Source organism: Cladophialophora immunda (assembly GCF_000835495.1).
Source record: "Cladophialophora immunda strain CBS 83496 unplaced genomic scaffold supercont1.7, whole genome shotgun sequence".
Taxonomy (NCBI): Eukaryota; Fungi; Ascomycota; class Eurotiomycetes; order Chaetothyriales; family Herpotrichiellaceae; genus Cladophialophora; species Cladophialophora immunda.
This window is the reverse complement of record NW_015622547.1, coordinates 2,364,460-2,380,196: the sequence shown is the minus strand read 5'-3', so window position 1 is coordinate 2,380,196 and position 15,737 is coordinate 2,364,460. Positions and strand designations below refer to the sequence as shown.

At 52.9% G+C, this 15,737-nt stretch overlaps 5 protein-coding genes across 5 annotated transcripts; 2 read left to right on the top strand and 3 right to left on the bottom strand.

The window, feature by feature from the left end:
* Window positions 1-110: 110 nt before the first annotated feature.
* PV07_11553 (uncharacterized protein) lies at window positions 111-3,755 on the bottom strand. Its single transcript, XM_016398999.1, has 3 exons — window positions 3,570-3,755; window positions 729-3,518; window positions 111-640 (listed from the first exon to the last, which is right to left on the bottom strand). Exons 1-3 carry the CDS (start codon window positions 3,622-3,624, stop codon window positions 456-458), a joined length of 3,030 nt encoding a protein of 1,009 aa, XP_016243561.1. The 5' UTR covers window positions 3,625-3,755; the 3' UTR covers window positions 111-455.
* Window positions 3,756-3,801: 46 nt separating this feature from the next.
* PV07_11552 (uncharacterized protein) lies at window positions 3,802-4,787 on the bottom strand. Its single transcript, XM_016398998.1, has 2 exons — window positions 4,747-4,787; window positions 3,802-4,691 (listed from the first exon to the last, which is right to left on the bottom strand). The coding sequence occupies exon 2, from the start codon at window positions 4,682-4,684 to the stop codon at window positions 3,944-3,946; it is 741 nt and encodes a 246-aa protein (XP_016243560.1). The 5' UTR covers window positions 4,685-4,691; window positions 4,747-4,787; the 3' UTR covers window positions 3,802-3,943.
* A 2,991-nt stretch (window positions 4,788-7,778) lies between these two features.
* Window positions 7,779-9,161, top strand: PV07_11551 (uncharacterized protein). The gene is made up of 2 exons (XM_016398997.1): window positions 7,779-8,324; window positions 8,381-9,161. Exons 1-2 carry the CDS (start codon window positions 8,070-8,072, stop codon window positions 9,044-9,046), a joined length of 921 nt encoding a protein of 306 aa, XP_016243559.1. The 5' UTR covers window positions 7,779-8,069; the 3' UTR covers window positions 9,047-9,161.
* A 460-nt stretch (window positions 9,162-9,621) lies between these two features.
* On the top strand, window positions 9,622-10,740 carry PV07_11550 (uncharacterized protein). The gene is made up of 2 exons (XM_016398996.1): window positions 9,622-10,506; window positions 10,585-10,740. Exons 1-2 carry the CDS (start codon window positions 9,793-9,795, stop codon window positions 10,648-10,650), a joined length of 780 nt encoding a protein of 259 aa, XP_016243558.1. The 5' UTR covers window positions 9,622-9,792; the 3' UTR covers window positions 10,651-10,740.
* Window positions 10,741-14,644: 3,904 nt separating this feature from the next.
* On the bottom strand, window positions 14,645-15,013 carry PV07_11549 (uncharacterized protein; the record flags this gene model as incomplete). Its single annotated transcript, XM_016398995.1, has 1 exon — window positions 14,645-15,013. One exon carries the CDS (start codon window positions 15,011-15,013, stop codon window positions 14,645-14,647), a length of 369 nt encoding a protein of 122 aa, XP_016243557.1.
* Window positions 15,014-15,737: the final 724 nt, after the last annotated feature.

Genomic DNA, 15,737 nt, shown 5'->3' with positions numbered 1-15,737 from the left:
GATTCATTCAGACCAGCAGACGTCCGCCTGGGACGATCGGTCCAGGCCCCTTCATACATAAGCTGGACTTTCATTCCAAAATCAATCCACTGCCTACGTACATAAATACGTACAGTATTGTACTTTGTCTGACATTGATGGCATGTACAAAGCGCTCTAGATGCTGTCTCAGCTCCCGCGATCCAAATGCCGGGTTATGTCTGGCTGCGCGGCATCCTAGCACGTACATCCTACATACATAGCTGACGGCTCGCTCAAGAACTTGGCCAAAAACACAGCGCCAAAATGTCGAGAGGCCAACTCCCGTCGTGCCCGATATCGTACAAACCTCATCCCAATGCCAATGAATGTCCAAGCTGATATTTCGGCCACCACCGTCGGCGAGCGAGTCAGTCATCACCCTAGTCCTCGTGTATTTATTTACACCGTCACATTTCCCCCAGGCGTGGTTGAGATCAGCACCGTTGCAGGTAATTGCTAGGCACCAGCCCGATACCGCCTGCTTTCATTCCCCTCGCACTCTCCTTGACCTCAGCCTCCCACCATCCATCATCCTGAAGTCGCAATACTGCGAGGATATCGCCTTTGGAGAAGGAGAGTTCTTCGGGAATGGCCGCTGTGTAGCTGTACATTGCCCTGGCTGTAAAGAGTGTCGTTAGTAAGTTGGTGCCGAGGTCTGGAGTCTTTCACATCAAAGGTGCAATCTCGTGGATGCAGGGTTGACTTACCATAATGCAACACTCGCTGTTGACGCTGCTCTTGAGGCGGAGGACCTGCCCGATATGGTATCGCAGCGAGACTCTTGCTCCGCTCTCTTCTTAGTTCGATATCCATCCCCCCTCCATTAGCACTTCCACCTCTTTGCCGGTTATCATAGCCCTGCGGTTGATGTTGGAACTGCTGCTGCTGAGGTTGTTGCTGCGAATACCGATCTCCCCCAAAGCTGGAGTTGGGCCGCATCATTCCCTGACGACTTCTTTCACTGCCACCGGACCCGTCGTACCGTCCCGGATCCTGGTTGCTCAATTGAATCTCCATGCCGGTGCTTTGTCTTGATGCTTGGTTCGGTGCCGGCCCAGGGCCTCGTGATCCTCCATAGGGATTGGGCGAGGCCGCGCGGTATTGCTGAGCCGCAGGCCGTCCGCCTGACATCATTGCTGGATTCGGGCTTGCTGCTCTAGGGGCCATGGAAGGTGCTGGGCTTCGCGAGCGCGGCTGGTATCTTTGGGATTGCTGTGGTTGAGGACTCACAGCACGAGGGATGACGCCGGGAGCTGGGCTTCTGGCACGGGGAGGCTGGCTTTGAGACTGAGGTTGCGGGCTTGCTGCTCTCATCATCCCCGGGCCAGGGCTCCTCCTTCCATCTCTGGTACCAGGTCTTGATGGCTGAGTCGGATTGCCTCCTGCCCTAGTGCCCCATGTCTCAGTGCGATTCAGCATTTCGCGCTTGGTATGTGCTGGTTGAGGAACACCGAGAGCACTCTGCGTCCTCCCACCCGCCATAGATGCTGGTCCGGTGATATCGTATGCTGGTGGAGGTGTTCCTCTCTGTGCCGCCAGGCGAGCTTGACTTTCGGCGCTCAGTATGCCTGGTCGAGTGGCTGGTTCTTGATCAGGCGCAGGGGTTGCCACGCCGTGATACCGATCCACGGCTACCCGGGTGCTTGACTGTTTAGCCATTGCCGTGGCGCCACCGGCGGTTAGTTTGAGATCTGCAAGTGCTTGTGCTATAGGATCGTGCATCAACTCATTGCCTACCACTGAAGGTGGTGGCATAAATTGACTACGCCGGTTTGCTGTGCTAGCTTTAGGTGTTGAGTCTTGAGTGCCATCCGGGCTGGCTACGTCGAAGACATTGTTGCCCACGCTCAATTGGAAGCTCGCCCGAGGATCAGCAGCCTCTTCGCCTTCAAGAGCCATGTCAGCTGCATTTCTGTTAAAATAGCTGGGTGCCTGACGAGCTGGAGACTTGGTAGGACTCGACTGCGCACTAGATACGGTGGGGTTCAGATTTCGAGCGTTGGTGACTGAGCCTCCGTTCCAAGTGTTGCGGCTGGTGGAGATACTGCCCGGCTGGGGTTCGTGGTCTTTCCTAGACTTTCTGCGAAACGGGCTGTTCGAGAAGAAACCAGACCTCTTCTTCTGGACGGATTTCTCAGGTGATGCCATTCCAGGCAGCTCAACGCCATTAATCGGGGCACCTTTGGTTGGGGAGGCTGCACCAGAGCTGAGTTCCGCACTCGTGAATGAGCTCGGTGCAGAATAGTCACTCTGGTCATCCCTACTATCTGGTCGAGTGTTTGAGGACAAGGCAGAGCCGGCAACCGAGGAAGCATCCGCTCTGCAGAACATCGTCATGCCGTCGGTCGGGTACTGATTGTGTGGCACTTGCGGGACGTCTCCATGTTGGCTTGGTGAGTAATTCGGAGGCACATTTGGTCCTGGATGTTTGTAATTCAACGGCGGCGGACGCCCACTGTTTCCATTGGACGGTGTCGGCATATCATCCTCTTGCGGTCCCGTCGGCTCTTCTGAGTATTGGCGCTCTGGGGTCTGGCTGCGCCTGGCTTTTGTAGAGCTTGAATGGGTTGGAGACGATGTTCTGAACGCGGGATTCGTGGTCCTTGAGAATTGGGCGACCGAGTAGTTCTCATCTTCCGAGACCTCGGATGCGGTGTCCACATCGCCTCGACAGAAGTTGATGTATCGAGGAGGATCGGGAATTTCTTGGCCTGTTCCGCAGGTTTTTATGAAGCCCGAAATGTCTTTCTCGACTTCACAATTCTCCAACGCAAGTCTGATCTTTTCGCAGGACGCGTCGTCAGAGACGCACACCGTAGATGCGATGTTGGCAAAGGCCCATAGGGAGGACTTCATGAAGTCGAGGCGTTCTTCCTCAAGATCTTGGAACTTGTCGCACGCGGCTTTCCACTCCTTGTTCCACCGACCTGTCGTCTCCTCCAAAACTTTAATAGCGGCCTCGTACTCATTCGAGTTGGTGGCCATGTTGATCTGTGTCTTCTCGAGTTTGGCCTTGTTCTTTCGCTCTTCTTGTCCCATGACCATGTGACCCTGAGCCAGATATCCCTTGACCCGCAAACAGTCCTGCTCGTACTTGTCCCGACATTTGTTGACATGAGCGGTCTGTGCTTGTTTCGTCTTCAGCAGCCTCTCGATTCCGTTCTGGACGATTTTGCGACGCTCCTTGATTCCGCCGGCAAACGCTGCCAGTGGCTCCTCGAGCTCGGACCTCATTTGCTGGGCGATCAGTGCGTGCTGTTTGCCCATTGACTCTGTCTCTCCTCTAGCAACATCCAGGCTGCTCCGTAAGGTTCCCTGTTCAACACTTCCCAGCGGCTTTCGTGATAGACTCAATAATTTTTTGGCGTAATCTTCTTCTAACGCTGCTCTTGCATTATAAAAGGTTTTCAGCTCATCGCACGTTGTTTTGGCATTTTGCATCCGGGTAAGGAGAGGGTCGACGCCGGCGTCATCTCGCCCCCAGAAATTATTTGAGACTGCCCTCAGCAATTAGTTGGTGACCAGGCATAGGTGGTTGCAATACTTACAGCTCAATGGCACAGATGGAGGGGCACCTGGTCCCGACGCAGCGCCTGGCGGCATCGTGCCAGTCGTAACAAGATGTCGTTGGTCTCTGGGTCGGAGTTGCTGAAGCAGTTGCAGATATTAGTCTTGGGGACACCGGAGTCGTGTTTAACTATGCGTGATGCGGTAGTAGCAGGGAGATGTGAAAGCAGGCTGGTTGCATCTCCAAGAGAGCCCCAACGATGGTTGCAGTGGCGTGTTTAGGGTTTCCCGAATTAGGTGGCCCGTTGTTCCCCTAGCAACTGACCGCCAAGAAAATATCCAGCCTTATTGCCGGCACAGCCTTGCGCAACACTGACTGCCTACGTAACAAGAATGCCAGTGTCTTCCCCTCTATTCAATCAACCTCGAACATAAAGCCCCAGCCCTTCACAAGCCGAGTGTCTACTCCCACCATTTTCAGCATCCCCCAAACCGTGGTACTGACAGAATCCAGTACAGTAACCCTCAGCGACTTCTCCCAATACTCGACGCGCTGTGCTGCTCGAAGATTGGTGCAGAATGTTGTCAGCACCAGCGCGCCATTGGCCGCAACATCCATGACCATTTCATCCAGAGTGCTCTCGTCTACTCGCACAATCTCATTATTGTCTGTGATGCCTAGGTGGCGCTCCCAATTCCCACTAATGTCTATCCCGATTGCTGCATAATTGGCGCGTATCGCATCGTTCATGCCTTTGATGTAGGGCGTCACCAGTCCTATCGAGGTCACGCCCAAACTGTGCATGAGCGCGTTGAGTGACAGGACAGATGTTGTCGTCTTGATGCCAGTCTCGGCCTCGATTGCAGCGCACAGTCTCTCATCGTGTTCAAAGCCAAGCCACCCAGCCGACGTGCCGCTCCAGCCGATCACGTCGACCTTTGCATCCGCAAGCAGCCTCGCTGCAGATAATATCGGTTCGAATTGGAATTGAGCGCTGGCATTTGGGGAGAGGTCGATCGTGGTGACTCGAAATCGAGAAAAATGCACGGAGATAGATAGACCCTCTGAATGGATGGACGAGACGATTGCATTTGTCAGCGGCTCTAACGCGGTATTCGACGAAGGCACAATGACGCCTAGTCGCACGATTCTCATGGTTGGCCTATTTCCCCGTTTTAGTAGGTTGCCGATGTTCTGAGACGGGATAGAAGACTTACACTGCAGTCTGCCTGAATTGACTTCACCTGTGACTGATAAGGTTTACTTGGAGCCCTTGGATACAGTCCGGAGTTCAACGTCAGACGCCGCCAAGGCGAGGTCATTCGACGCCCAGCTCACCCCTCTTTGGGACGAGGGTGATGCCGCCCTGTGCCTCTCGCAGCTCGCGCGAATCGGGCGAGTCGGGGTAAGATCTCAGTTGGCGTGGGGACGAAGATCGCGGCCCAGCTACCAGTTCAGAAAGGCAAAAAAAGGGCAAGCCTGGATCAAAGCTTCAAGCAACCCAGCACACTTGCCGTAGAACGATTTATAACGATATTGTTATTGTTAAGCCTTCAGGGCTCACTGAAACTATCTCACCAGATTGATTCTGTGGGTCATTCGCCTCACTGTCTGGTGTCACGTCGTCGTATGCAAAAGCATAACCCCGACCGTCGATCTCTAGTTGATGGACAAGCTTGCTATACCAATTGGTCGTCTGCGCGCTGTAATAGGAATCAGACGCCACTCCATCAGGCTGAATATTGCCACCGTCCAGAAGAAAAGTCGAACGATTAAAGGCAGCGCAAAGACGGGGGGCCACCGCTGCCTGCACGTCCGTGGCCGAAGAGTCAAGGGCGAATGGGCCGCTTGCGCAGCTGAATATGTCCATAGCTGAAGGCTGAGCAAAGGTCGCACCCGCATCGCTGCCGTCAGTGCAGGTGAGAAGGTCATTGCTGACAGTACATGATATATTTCCCAGCTGCTCAGATTGGCTGTTGATAATCAGGGGTTGACCGGCGTAGGTGCTCCAAACTTGGTCGACATAGGATGACCAGTAGTCCGAAAAGGCATCCGCGTTGAGGTCAATGTAGTCATCGGGGGCAAGGACGTGGACAGGTTGCCCTTGAGCGTCGGTGATGCAGAGTTCATTCCAGGGGTATCCGTCTGTCGCCGCCTGATCTGCCAACGCCTCACAGAGGGTCTGAATGGCGTTTAGTTCCAGGCCGGGTGTCGTTTGGGTTCCAATGTCTGCGCCTGTCAAGATGAGCCCCAGGTTCATGCTGACGAAGTCGACATAGCTGGTGTCTACATATATCACGCCATCCTGCGTGTAGGTGAATTCCACAAAGCCCCAAGTGGTGGCATTCTCCGCGGGTCCGGTGACTGAAGGCTCGACCAAGGCAGGGCCTGTTACACCCAGGACGACAGAAAACTGCAAACTCCCCTGGGCGAGCCATATCCTTCCGGCGGAAACGCTGGTTGGGATTGTGACGTTTGTTGGTTCGCCAGAGTCGGCGACAGGCATTGTGATCTGATCTGGGGATATAACGGTCGGGATAGTCGAAGAGATATCCGTCGGGGGATAGTACCATTGACCATCAGGCTGTAATAAGACGAGCAGCCCACTTGCGTCATTGCCAGTCACATATAGATTGACACTGTCTTCCTGGGAAAGGTTGTTCACAATGGAAAGTGGTAATCCAGTAGCGGAAGCACTATCCGAAGATGTGGTAGTGCTGGCCACTGTATCACAATCTCGACGGACAACACGATAAGGTGAAGTTGGGAAGGCAGAGCTTCTGTGTATTAAGGAGGACAATAGCAATAAGGGTAGGAGGGCGGCTTCGAGGGGCATATTCTTTCGTTGATGTCGTGAAATAGCTGGACAAGTCCTGATGAAAAATTTGCTCTGCACTTTCACTTACAAGCGCGGCCAGGGTTGTTTGATAACCTTGGATATGAATCCAGACAGACACTGGGAACAGAGAAGACGCCATGGTCGACAGATATTAATCTTGTATTTCTAGAATGGCCGGTAAGAGAGTCCAGATGTCTAGCCTTGGGTGTGAAGGGTGGCTAGGTTATTAAAGGAGGTCGAACAAAGTTTGTTTGTTTACCAGCCATACCGACAGTAAGGATACTTCGCAAGATACGGAGTACCTGAGTATCTCTGACCCGCTTTGAGATCGCCGTGGAAAGGATGTTTTCACACAGACCCACTCTCGTAAACAGGGTGGATGGAAGTGGACGCGCAGCTCTTTTCGCGACTTTGACTATTTGCTTTCGCGACCATGTTGAGACGCAAAAGTATTGTTTGCGACTCGCCAATTGAGAAGAACCTCCTAAGTACTGCTGTTGATGTAGCAGTGGAGGCCAATTTGGGGTGACAACGCGAGTAATAACATCTGCCGAGTACTGTCGTGGTTTATGGAGCTCTTCTCGGCATAGCCTCGACGCCAAAATGGAGACTGGCCAGAGCATGAGAAGAGCCGCGTGGCTGTTCAATCTCTTCGTGGAAAATAGAGTTTAGAAGCGACGACGATCGGGTTCGTGTATCTGAGAACAGCGACAGCATGCCAGCCACCAACACCACCAGCCACACATTTCCACATATAATCTCCACAGCCATTTCGAACGCCACTACACCAGCCCCAACCTTGTCTTTGACAGTGAACTCGTGGGGCTCTGCCGGAACCAGTAGAGGCGGCACTGGGGTTGGTTTTGGAAGTGGTACCTGTTTTGACTGTCAAGGGTGTCTCTTGTTCCAGTATCTCCAACTCGAGATATGGCGCAAGTCTGAGGACAGAACGTCAGAGTCTTCAGCAACAGGTTTCAAGAGGAGGAGTATCCATCTTGCCCGACGCCAGTGGTGCCGTCATGCTGGCCTCCAAAAGCGTCTTTGAATACAACCTCGTCGCAGCCACGGCGATATACAGGGGTTTCTCCATGGCCGGAGATAGTGACAGTGGTTGAGAGTAGTTCCGAAGGCATTTTGCTCGCGAGAACAGTCCAACAGCCATGATCTCGGCGCCAGCGAGGTCCGAAGTATTCAAGAGCAACCCACGTTAGCCAGCCGCATGCACGTGATATCGGCGCTGCCAAGTCCCGAAGACAACAGTGACGTAGTGTGGAGAAGCTGGAAGAACGAGTGCTGATTCATCCACTTCATCCACCAACTCTGAATCTCCTTTAGCCAGCTGGGCCAAGTAAAGTCTCGAGACACGCGCCCGCCCTAGCGGTACAACTTTCACGAATGAGTGTTGAATCAGGGGAGGCACAGTTTGTCAGCGATGTGGCCTTCACCAAACGCTCTATGGCAGCTTCGGGTGGAGCTACCTCCGAACACCGGGCTACCCATTGTAATTACCCATCAACACTGGAGGAAAAGGAGTTTGATACAGGTGGTTGACAATCAGCGCATGTTCTTTGCAGCATCGCTCATGCAGTTATAAACACCTCGAGAATTCATGAACTGGTCCACATTAACATCATCTCAACGCATAACCTCAACGTATAACTTCAACACACAACCTCCATCACCTCAACACATAGCCTCAACATGTCGAAAGCAATCCTCATCACCGGAGCCACTGGCAAACAGGGTGGCTCAGTTGTGAACGCGCTCCTGCGTGCCAATGCCGACTATCAAATTCTCGCTCTGACGCGTGATCCCGAGGCAGCCTCTGCTAAGAGGCTGCTGCAGAAATCCCCAAAGATCAAGCTGGTGGCCGGCAACATGGACGCTGCCGACAACATATTCGCGAAAGCCAAAGAGGCGTCTAGTCTCCCGATTTGGGGAGTATTCAGCGTACAGGTATTTTATTCCCGCTCCAAAGTCTACTGAAGGTGCTAACTGGGTCTTTTCTCCAGCTTGCTATTGGAAACGGCGCCAGCCCTCAGTCCGAAGAGCGCCAGGGGAAGGCCCTGATCGACGCCGCCCTCAAATCGGGCGTCAAGCATTTTGTCTATTCCTCGGTCGACCGTGGCGGCTCCGCCAAATCAGATACAGATCCCACAAACGTTCCTCACTTCGCCAGCAAGTACAATATCGAACAATACCTCTTCGAGAAGACCAAGAACCAAGAGATGGACTGGACGGTTCTTCGGCCGGTTGCATTTTTTGAAAACCTCGTTCCTGGCTTCCTTGGCAAAGTCTTCACAGCGAGCTGGGCCCGGAATCTGAGAAAGGATCAGAAACTCCAGCTGATCGCGACTAGCGACATCGGATTCTTTGCCGCCGAGGCATTTATGAAGCCGGAGCAGTACAAAAACACCAAGCTCTCGCTGGCCGGCGACGAATTGACCTACGACCAGTTCAAGACGATCTTCGAGCAGAGAATCGGCACAACGCTGCCCACCACCTTCTCGTTCATAGCTGGCCTGATCAACTGGATGGTCAAGGACCTTGGCTACATGTTCCGATGGTTTCGCGATGTCGGATATGGAGCAGATATATCAAGCTTGAAGCAGCTCAATCCCGGATTGAAGGACTTTGGCACATGGCTCGAGACCGAGAGTCAGTTCAAGAAGGCGTGATGGCATCTCACTGGACTAAGGGAGATCCGGGGCAGTGGATGGAGAATATAGGATACCGCGCCCGAGAACTCGAATCCAGCAAAAAGTGGTTTTCTGTGGCTTGCTATACTTTTTGGACTTTAGTTATAGATTCCTTGAGAGTTTTATGCCAAAAGTTGATTGTGAAATAGTAATATATATAACTCGATCTTGAAGTGTTTCTACTCATCACAATATTCCTCCGGGGCTCACGTTCTTGTATAGTCTTTGGACTTCTCATCACACCCGATCTTCCACCCTCTTCAGGGACTTTGGACACAATAAATGCGACCAATTCATTGGCCCAAGCTGGAGCCATGACTGGGGAAGAGTGGAGATGGACGAGGACGTGCTATTGCGCTGTCCAACGTGGTTCCCGAGATCGAGGTATTTACGGGGCCTCGTCTCCCGGTGGGATCCACTTCGGAGCTCACTGGTTCCGATTTTGTGTCTCCGGCGCCTCGTCTCTCCGCAAATTGGTAATGGATGGAGCGACCTCAGCAGGTTGTTGCAGAGGCTGTCCCAGCTCCCTATTATACTTAGCAGCCGCGGTACGGTATATAACCACCTGCGCCACGCTACAGCCTCTAGTTCGAGGCACATATAGGAGATTTAGGGTGTATATGACCTTCCGGCGGTCGAGCGAGTGACGCTTCCGTCAACTTCTCCCGCAAAGCCTTGTTCTCCATCTCTTCAACCATTCGTTTCTCACCTACCATTCCACGGCCATGTCGCCGCCTTTACGCGATAACGTCTCGCGCAACAAGGCGCCGTCTATCCTCGGCCGCGCCCTCTTCGTGGGTCTTCGCACCGCCGACGTCTTTTGGCAATACTCTCTTCTCTCCCGGGGTCTAGGACTGCGATTCTTGCAGGCCCTGGGTGCACGCACCGTGGATGCCGGCGACGTCACCGGCCCATCGCACGCTCTCGGACTCAAACCATACTATCAGCTCGTGTTGCTGTTGGCTCTCGGGAGCAGCGTGAAACAAAACGTGCACATGCTCTGCGTATCGGAACAAGAACTGCCCGCGGGTTCGGCCTTTGGGATTTCCTTGTTCAACACCATTTTTAACTCAGTGAACACGATCCTGTCCCTTTGGGCCGTTACTTCTCAGTCACCGGCGTCGTCCAACTACACGGATCTCCTCTATTCGCCTGTCTCGGTTGGTGCTGGGCTATATGCCATTGGCCTCCTGGTGGAAGCAGTCTCGGAGTTCCAGAGGAAAAGCTTCAAACAAGATCCTGCCAACCGTGGCAAGCCCTACGCAGGTGGCCTGTTCTCCCTTGCCACGAACATCAATTATGGAGCCTACACAATCTGGCGCTCAGCATACGCATTGATCGCGGGTGGGCTGGGATGGAGCGTCGTTACCTTTACCTTCTTTTTCCGCGATTTCGCGACGCGAGGAGTTCCGGTCCTGGAGGATTACCTTACCAGCCGGGTATGTATCTGATCTCCCTACCCGATCATAAACGCATAAGCATTGATTCGGTATTGTCGCTGACTCGGTGTGTTCCAGTACGGAGAAACCTATAAGGACGTTCAGAGGAGGGTGAAGTACAAGCTGATTCCAGGCATATATTGAGATTACGCTCGGACCAAAACACATTTCTTATCATTCACCTTGCTGGTCCTGAAGCGGAGTTTTCAATAAAGAGTTCTCGACCCCTTCAATGCGTATAGCCAGGTCTCCTGCTCGTGTCTATTCCTAGCCAAATTCGACGGGACTGTACTTATAAAGAGGTCGCCTGATCCTGATGTCAGCTTCTTTCCCACCGGCGCGATCAATCTCATTGGCCTTGACCTTATTTACAGCACAGTGGAGCCATTGGATCATGGGTGGGGAAGAACTCGGTGTGCGTGATCCATCAATTTAACCTGGCTCACCCTTTCGCCCACTTGTGCGACTTTAACTGGTTCTTGGTGGGCATTTCTTACAAAGTTGTGCTGCAGGTAATAAGAGACCGCTGACATCAACTGGCATTAAACGTATACCTCATTCCTCAAGCGCAACTGAGAAACCTAAAGGACAACACCTTGCAAGCTGCAACTGGCATGCAGACTGCGAACATTGACCCGCGAAAGTGACCACCTAATCATCGGACCTTGATGTTTGTGTTGGTCACTGCTCCTACAGCTGTGATTTCCGACACGGCCACACCCGTGTCCCGCCCGGTATAACTCCTGCTGCTGGGGTTGGTAAAGGTCGCAAACGTGCGATTGTTGGAGCTTCCCGGGAACGGATCGCCGGGATCACCACGTCCTCCGGCCCTGCTATAAAGCTGTCCCAACCCGTCAGCCTGCATGAGGTCAACCTTGCGATGGCTCTCGTTGCTGTTATCCGGAACAGCGTCATCGACGTGCCAGACTGTCTTTGGGTCAGCAAGGAACGGCAATCTTGGGGCAGGGGATGGGGGCCATGAGGCTTACTGAGAAGCCCTTCTCCAGGGAGGGATGTGTCATAACCTGTTTGCTGACGTTTCTCGAGGAGGAAATATTCCTGGCTGCTCAGGTCTCCGTTCGTCCACACGCGATGGACATTATGGGCCGTCTTCACATCTTGGAAGGAAACAGGGCGGTTGGTTGTCTCGTTAACCACAGTGACCCATTGCTGCTGGGCCTTGCACCATGCGGATGGATGACAAGGCCGAGACCCTGGAGGAGATCCACCCCACGTTCCCCCAGCCATTACACACCAGTTTCCGATTCCTGGGGAGCTGTAGTCTATGTCATAGAGGTCGGGCCATCCGAACAGTAGATGGCCCAGTTCGTGTGCACAGACGCCGACTTGGGCATCCTCTGGGATGGTCAGAAATCCGTAGACTTTTGCTCGGCCGACGACTCTCTGTCTGTAAAGCACCCATTTGACAGACCAGATGTCATTCATGTTGCTGGACTCTTCGGTCCCTGTCCCAGCGTGGACGACGATGAACGCATCCACGTAGCCGTTGTGGTCGTTATCGTAGTCACCAAGGTCGGCAAACTGAGTGACCGCCGCTGTCAGGGCATCCTCCCCAAGATCTCGAGTATTCGGACGAATGGTTCCGTTGGATCCGCCACGCCCAGCATCGCCATTGGCATAGTAGGCCTTTGGATGGGGCATTCGGAAAGGGCCAGCCACCCTCCGGACCAAGGAGATGTTGCCGCCACTAGCATTGCTGTAGAACTCACTGACGCTGCCGGAGCCAATACCACCCGGGCGGAAGAACAGTCGCTCAAAGTGGGCGGCATTGTGATCGGGACTCATTTGCTGGTCGCTGAAATCGACCAGCACGACTGCCACTCTGAAGAAACCCATTAGCATTTTTCAACCCTTTATGTCAGTGCTGAAATCAAACTAACCGGACCTCGTTGCGAAGTGGTGTGCGATTTGCTGCTGCACTTGCCAACATGCGTGCACTTGGGGCCTGGGCGAAATGATCGGGTGGAAAGATGCAGCCGTCATTCAGCCCGAGAACAGTTCCTGTAGGACGGCTAAGCGGGACTTCATCACTGCCAGTCTGAAGTTGGCGTTGCAATTGCTCAGGTGGAGCGTTATTGTAGTAGTTGGGATGAGGCGGACAGAAGCATGGCCGCTCGACATTGCTAGTACGACAATCCGACATCCTGGCGTTAGACGCTGTAGTTTCTTCTTCTGGCCCAAGCCGAGAGATCTGAGTCGCAGAATCCATGGATGTTGCTTGTCTAAAGAAATGAGAGAAGGCAAAGGCTCAGCCGAAGGGAATCCTTGAGCCTTAAATGCATCACGTCGCTTTCCAGTGTTGGCAAATGTATGCATCGTGCCGGTGGTTTGGCACGAGCAACACGTTCTGCTGGCATGTTGCAAAGCGAACTATCCATCGACCTTGGCATATCTGAATGGGATGGCTGAGCTGAAGGACATGCATGCATGTAAGCGGGAAGGCATTGGCTACCGTCGCATTTTGCATGAGAGTGGCTTGCGGGATCCGAGGACATCGGGCCAGTTCTCAGTGTTGGCATTACCAATTTCTCGAGTAGACAACTGAATCTAGGTCCGCCAGAAGCCTGGACCGATATTTGAAGCTGTGCTCCAGCTCTTTGAGGCGAAGCGCAGATACGAGCTACTCAAGAGTAGTCAACAGCATGGCTAGCCTTACGACATTCACGGGACTAACCTGAGAACCTCAAAGGTCTGAACGAGCCCGCTCTATGGTACGGCCTACGAAGTCAAACTAGAGTTGAGGTCGTGTGAAGGCGGTAAAAGTAATTCAATGGGATCTTGAGCATCCTTGACTGGTAAAGTTGCGAGAAATCATGGAGCTGAACGGCACCTATGAAGCCTATTGGACAGTCTTAAGGAGCCCTTTGTAACACTCAACTACCAAAAGAGGAAGTCCTCCGCAGAGCCAAGAGCGGAACGTATTTGGGCATCAAACAGTGCAACACCAAGGTAAAAGTCACCAACCCTGGAACGAGCATTACATTTCGCATGACAATCCTGCCACTTTGTCTGTTCAACTGCATTTCATTTAGTAGACTACTATCCTGCACGAATCTAATCTCGATACCGCCAGCTTCGTATAGAGTTGTGGGTGGAATTCATCTCATGTCCATGCTCAGCCTTACGTGCCTCTTGGGGCCCCTCAACCTCAACACGGAGTCCCTTCGAACTAGGTTTCGCTTCTTCGAGTTCCGAAAGACTAGTGTGTTCCCAAACTTGACCAGTGCGTTGCATTAGCGGTCTGACTGAAGCGACACTTCCCACGCAACTCGGTGGGACTTCTTTCTTGACTCTTGAGACGAGACCAAACACGATTCTCGCATCTTACCCCTCTGTTCGACCGAAGAACCGCCATCCGGGCCTTCGTATTTCGAGCTTCAGCTGACGCAACGCCTCATTTCACGTCACCTGAGAGTATGTGAACGGCAACTGAAAAGGCGCCAACACGATGGGGGTCATCAGATCAAAAACACTCTCTCGATTCGGGCGAGGCTGAAAACTTAGACAAGACTGGGATGTCATATGGACTCTGAAACCCGCCAAAGGGAGTAAAGGAAGCATCGATGACGGAGTGAACGGATTGGTTATTGGACGATACAGCCTCCTGAGCGCACAAGGACATAAATTCGGCCATCAGCACGAAAAATAGCAACCCTCACACACTTGTCCATACCAAGGAGAAGAGGCAGACTTCGGAACCTTACAGCTAGCTAACAAAAGAAGCGATATTATCACAATACCTCGCTAAGGGCATGTGGCCGAACGTGTCCTCCAGTTGTTGCCGAGAAAGTAATGAGTGTGAGCGAGCATGATGCCCTTCCAGGTGTCCACAAAGTAAGCAGCTTCCTCGTCCCGACCGAGTCCTTTGCATCTGTTGTTGTTGCACAGCATCCCTCGTAATTGCACCTCTGAGTCCTGACTGCGCCTGCGAGCGACCTTTTACTGGAAAGCGGGCTCACAAAACCGCGCAACCGGTGTAGAGCCATACGAATGACGTCCAGCTCGCGGTATCCAAGTCGTAAGCAGCGGCGTAGGAGGTTGCGCTGTGAGCCTGATCAAAAGGTCGACAATCGATGACGGAAGTCTGCAGTCCGAACGACCCATCTCTGTATCCTGGTCAGCTCTGTGCATTGGCGTTGCCGCCCCAAGATAAGGTGTTGGCGGGCCAGTTATAGATGCCGCCAAAGACTAGTCCGCCAGGGGTGAACCCGTCTCCGTTGATCTGGATGTGCGGAAGATCGTCCTCTGACGTGACGGTACAAGCACTGTCGCTACACTGGGGAGGGGGATACCAATGGGCCATCCAGCTTGCGAGCCCAGTGGTTTGGCGAGCCTCGAGTGAGGTGTCGATGTGTTCGGGCTCGGTGATTGAGTCGTTAAAGGGGACGGGTGGAAGCGTGAATTGGAGCCCAATGCCTTGGTCCGGCACGAGATCTGCAATTGGATCCGCTCGGGCAAGTTTAAGAACGAGCCGCAGAGTTGACATCCTGGACTAGGATATAGTTGAAGTGCTGATAGTAATATTGCAGGGTTGCAATACAATCTGGATTAGAGAGGTAGCACTGGAAGGAGTATAAGAACTATAGATAATATGTACCGTCATTTACTGTGGAAAAGGGGGCCGCGTTAATGAAGCAGCTGGTTGAATGCTTCTAGCCATTCTACAAATCCCAATTACCCAATACAACAACCACCATCAGGCCGCAGCTGGCTTTCCATCGTCGAGTCTGAAGCTTCAGGCCGGTCTCTGCGTGTTGGCCCCCTCGTGTCTGCGATTTTGGTCTTGTATTCTTAGCATCCTGCGAGGCGGTTGCGCATCACTCTGTGAGGTATTGTAGTCAGTCGTGATGCCAAAACTTTCAAATCATTCAATCCATCTCGACGTGGTCGCCCCCCAATCGGAAGCACCCAGAAAGGGAATGGGCACAGCCTTAATTGCGGATTCTGGTTCATGGCGCCATGCCACTGGCTTGAGATCCGCGAATTCAGATCGGCGCGACCTCGGCTAAGAATGCTATTGGGTACATAATCAATCAATTAAGGCACCCACTAGTACTGTTAATAGAGATCGTCTAATAGTTATACGTGACTCCCTCTCCCCGTAGAGCGATGTTTGACGTGGGAGCCCGCAGCAAGTTCTCGTGCCGTACTTTAACCTAAGGCAAATACGAGATCACATTCAAGCATCCTGTGGATAATATCTAATTTCT

Bases quoted from the DNA above. Each gene is read 5' to 3' on its own strand.
- PV07_11550 (XM_016398996.1), top strand. From the start codon at position 9,793: ATGTCGCCGCCTTTACGCGATAACGTCTCGCGCAACAAGGCGCCGTCT. The intron at 10,507-10,584 runs GTATGTATCTGA...GGTGTGTTCCAG, and splicing joins AGGATTACCTTACCAGCCGG to TACGGAGAAACCTATAAGGA.
- PV07_11552 (XM_016398998.1), bottom strand. From the start codon at position 4,684: ATGAGAATCGTGCGACTAGGCGTCATTGTGCCTTCGTCGAATACCGCG.
- PV07_11551 (XM_016398997.1), top strand. From the start codon at position 8,070: ATGTCGAAAGCAATCCTCATCACCGGAGCCACTGGCAAACAGGGTGGC. The intron at 8,325-8,380 runs GTATTTTATTCC...TCTTTTCTCCAG, and splicing joins GGGGAGTATTCAGCGTACAG to CTTGCTATTGGAAACGGCGC.
- PV07_11553 (XM_016398999.1), bottom strand. From the start codon at position 3,624: ATGCCGCCAGGCGCTGCGTCGGGACCAGGTGCCCCTCCATCTGTGCCA. The intron at 3,519-3,569 runs GTAAGTATTGCA...TGCTGAGGGCAG, and splicing joins TCCATCTGTGCCATTGAGCT to TCTCAAATAATTTCTGGGGG. The intron at 641-728 runs GTAAGTCAACCC...CACTCTTTACAG, and splicing joins ACAGCGAGTGTTGCATTATG to CCAGGGCAATGTACAGCTAC.